Source organism: Plasmopara halstedii (genome assembly GCF_900000015.1).
Source record: "Plasmopara halstedii genome assembly, contig: Scaffold_2061, whole genome shotgun sequence".
Taxonomy (NCBI): Eukaryota; Oomycota; class Peronosporomycetes; order Peronosporales; family Peronosporaceae; genus Plasmopara; species Plasmopara halstedii.
The window spans coordinates 2,127,822-2,128,959 of NW_020188969.1; the positions used below are offsets into that span (position 1 = coordinate 2,127,822).

The following is a 1,138-nucleotide window of genomic DNA, read 5'->3' on the forward strand; positions in this document are numbered from 1 at the left end:
CCGCGAAGTGTCTAACGGCCAGCCCTGCGTAGCAGTTCGACCCTCCAAATTTTCCAGTCGAGAGAGAAGGGGAATTGCAGGGCTTGAATATATTTGTAACAGCACTAAATATTAAGGCGCTGTTCAGCGGCCACGAAAATACCTCCTCAAGTCTTAGATCTATTACCTTTAGCGCATTTAAAGAGCGTTCACCTTTCGCAACTCGGAAACCGACGCTTGCGATTTAATACTTGCGTTTTGCAGCTGCTGCGACATTCACTGCTTTCAAAAAGGCGTAGTGGATACTGAAAGTCTCAATGCACAACGCGTCAGTAAGAAGACGCTTAATAAGTTTTGGATACTATTACCAACTACAAGCATCCAAAATCGTCGATTGTTTCTGTCTTTCTGTATTCGATAGATATATCGATCGCCAAATTCACATTAGATGTTCTCCTTGAATTAGTCGGCGTTTTTCTTTCGCACAACAATCTAACTAGCTCTAGATTTTTCAACTTAAATCCATACCGGTGTTTCTAACGAAGGTGTTATTGACCATGTTTTGTTGGAGTGCTCCATGATAGATTCATCAGCCATGATCAAACTATGATCACTCACGAAGCAGCTATACTCAAAACCCTCAACATGCACTAATGTCGCGTTTTAAGCTTCAGACAGCGGGATTGGCTGCTGAGCTTGTCTGCCTCATCCATCGGCAGATACGTCCACAGCTCTCCTCTTGAAGATAACGATTTGATGGTTGCAAGTATGTTCGTACTATAGATGGCAAAACATGATCAAAAACATCGCCATTTTGGGACGAACATTACTTTTTATTATTAGTTATTGCGTGTTTCGATGACTACGAGCAGACGTTTTCGATTGTTTCGGTTGGGCTGGAAAACCCAGTCGACACCACCATCTTGGGAATTAATCTTGACACATCCAATGTCCGGATTCTCCCATTCCTTACAATCGCTTTCCAGCTTCATACAAAAAAGCAACACGACCTCCCAGTGCCATTTCTGATCCAGTCCATTAATGATCGCTCTCATTTCAGATATATCCACATTCTTGTTCCAGTACTTGCACTCACAAAGAAAAATCGTTTTTTTGTGCTCAATCTCCACATCTTGAATGTACACATCACATCTTTCTG

The 1,138-nt window shown here is 42.2% G+C and overlaps 1 protein-coding gene across 1 annotated transcript in view; it reads right to left on the minus strand.

Moving 5' to 3' along the window:
• Window positions 1-818: 818 nt before the first annotated feature.
• PHALS_02953 (pollike protein) overlaps window positions 819-1,138 on the minus strand; it is a gene marked incomplete at both ends in the record, with an annotated part of 1,818 nt that continues 1,498 nt past the window's right edge. The window contains one exon of the mRNA XM_024717422.1: window positions 819-1,138. This exon is cut by the window's right edge and continues 1,498 nt beyond it. Coding sequence (XP_024582923.1) covers window positions 819-1,138 — 320 coding nt within the window.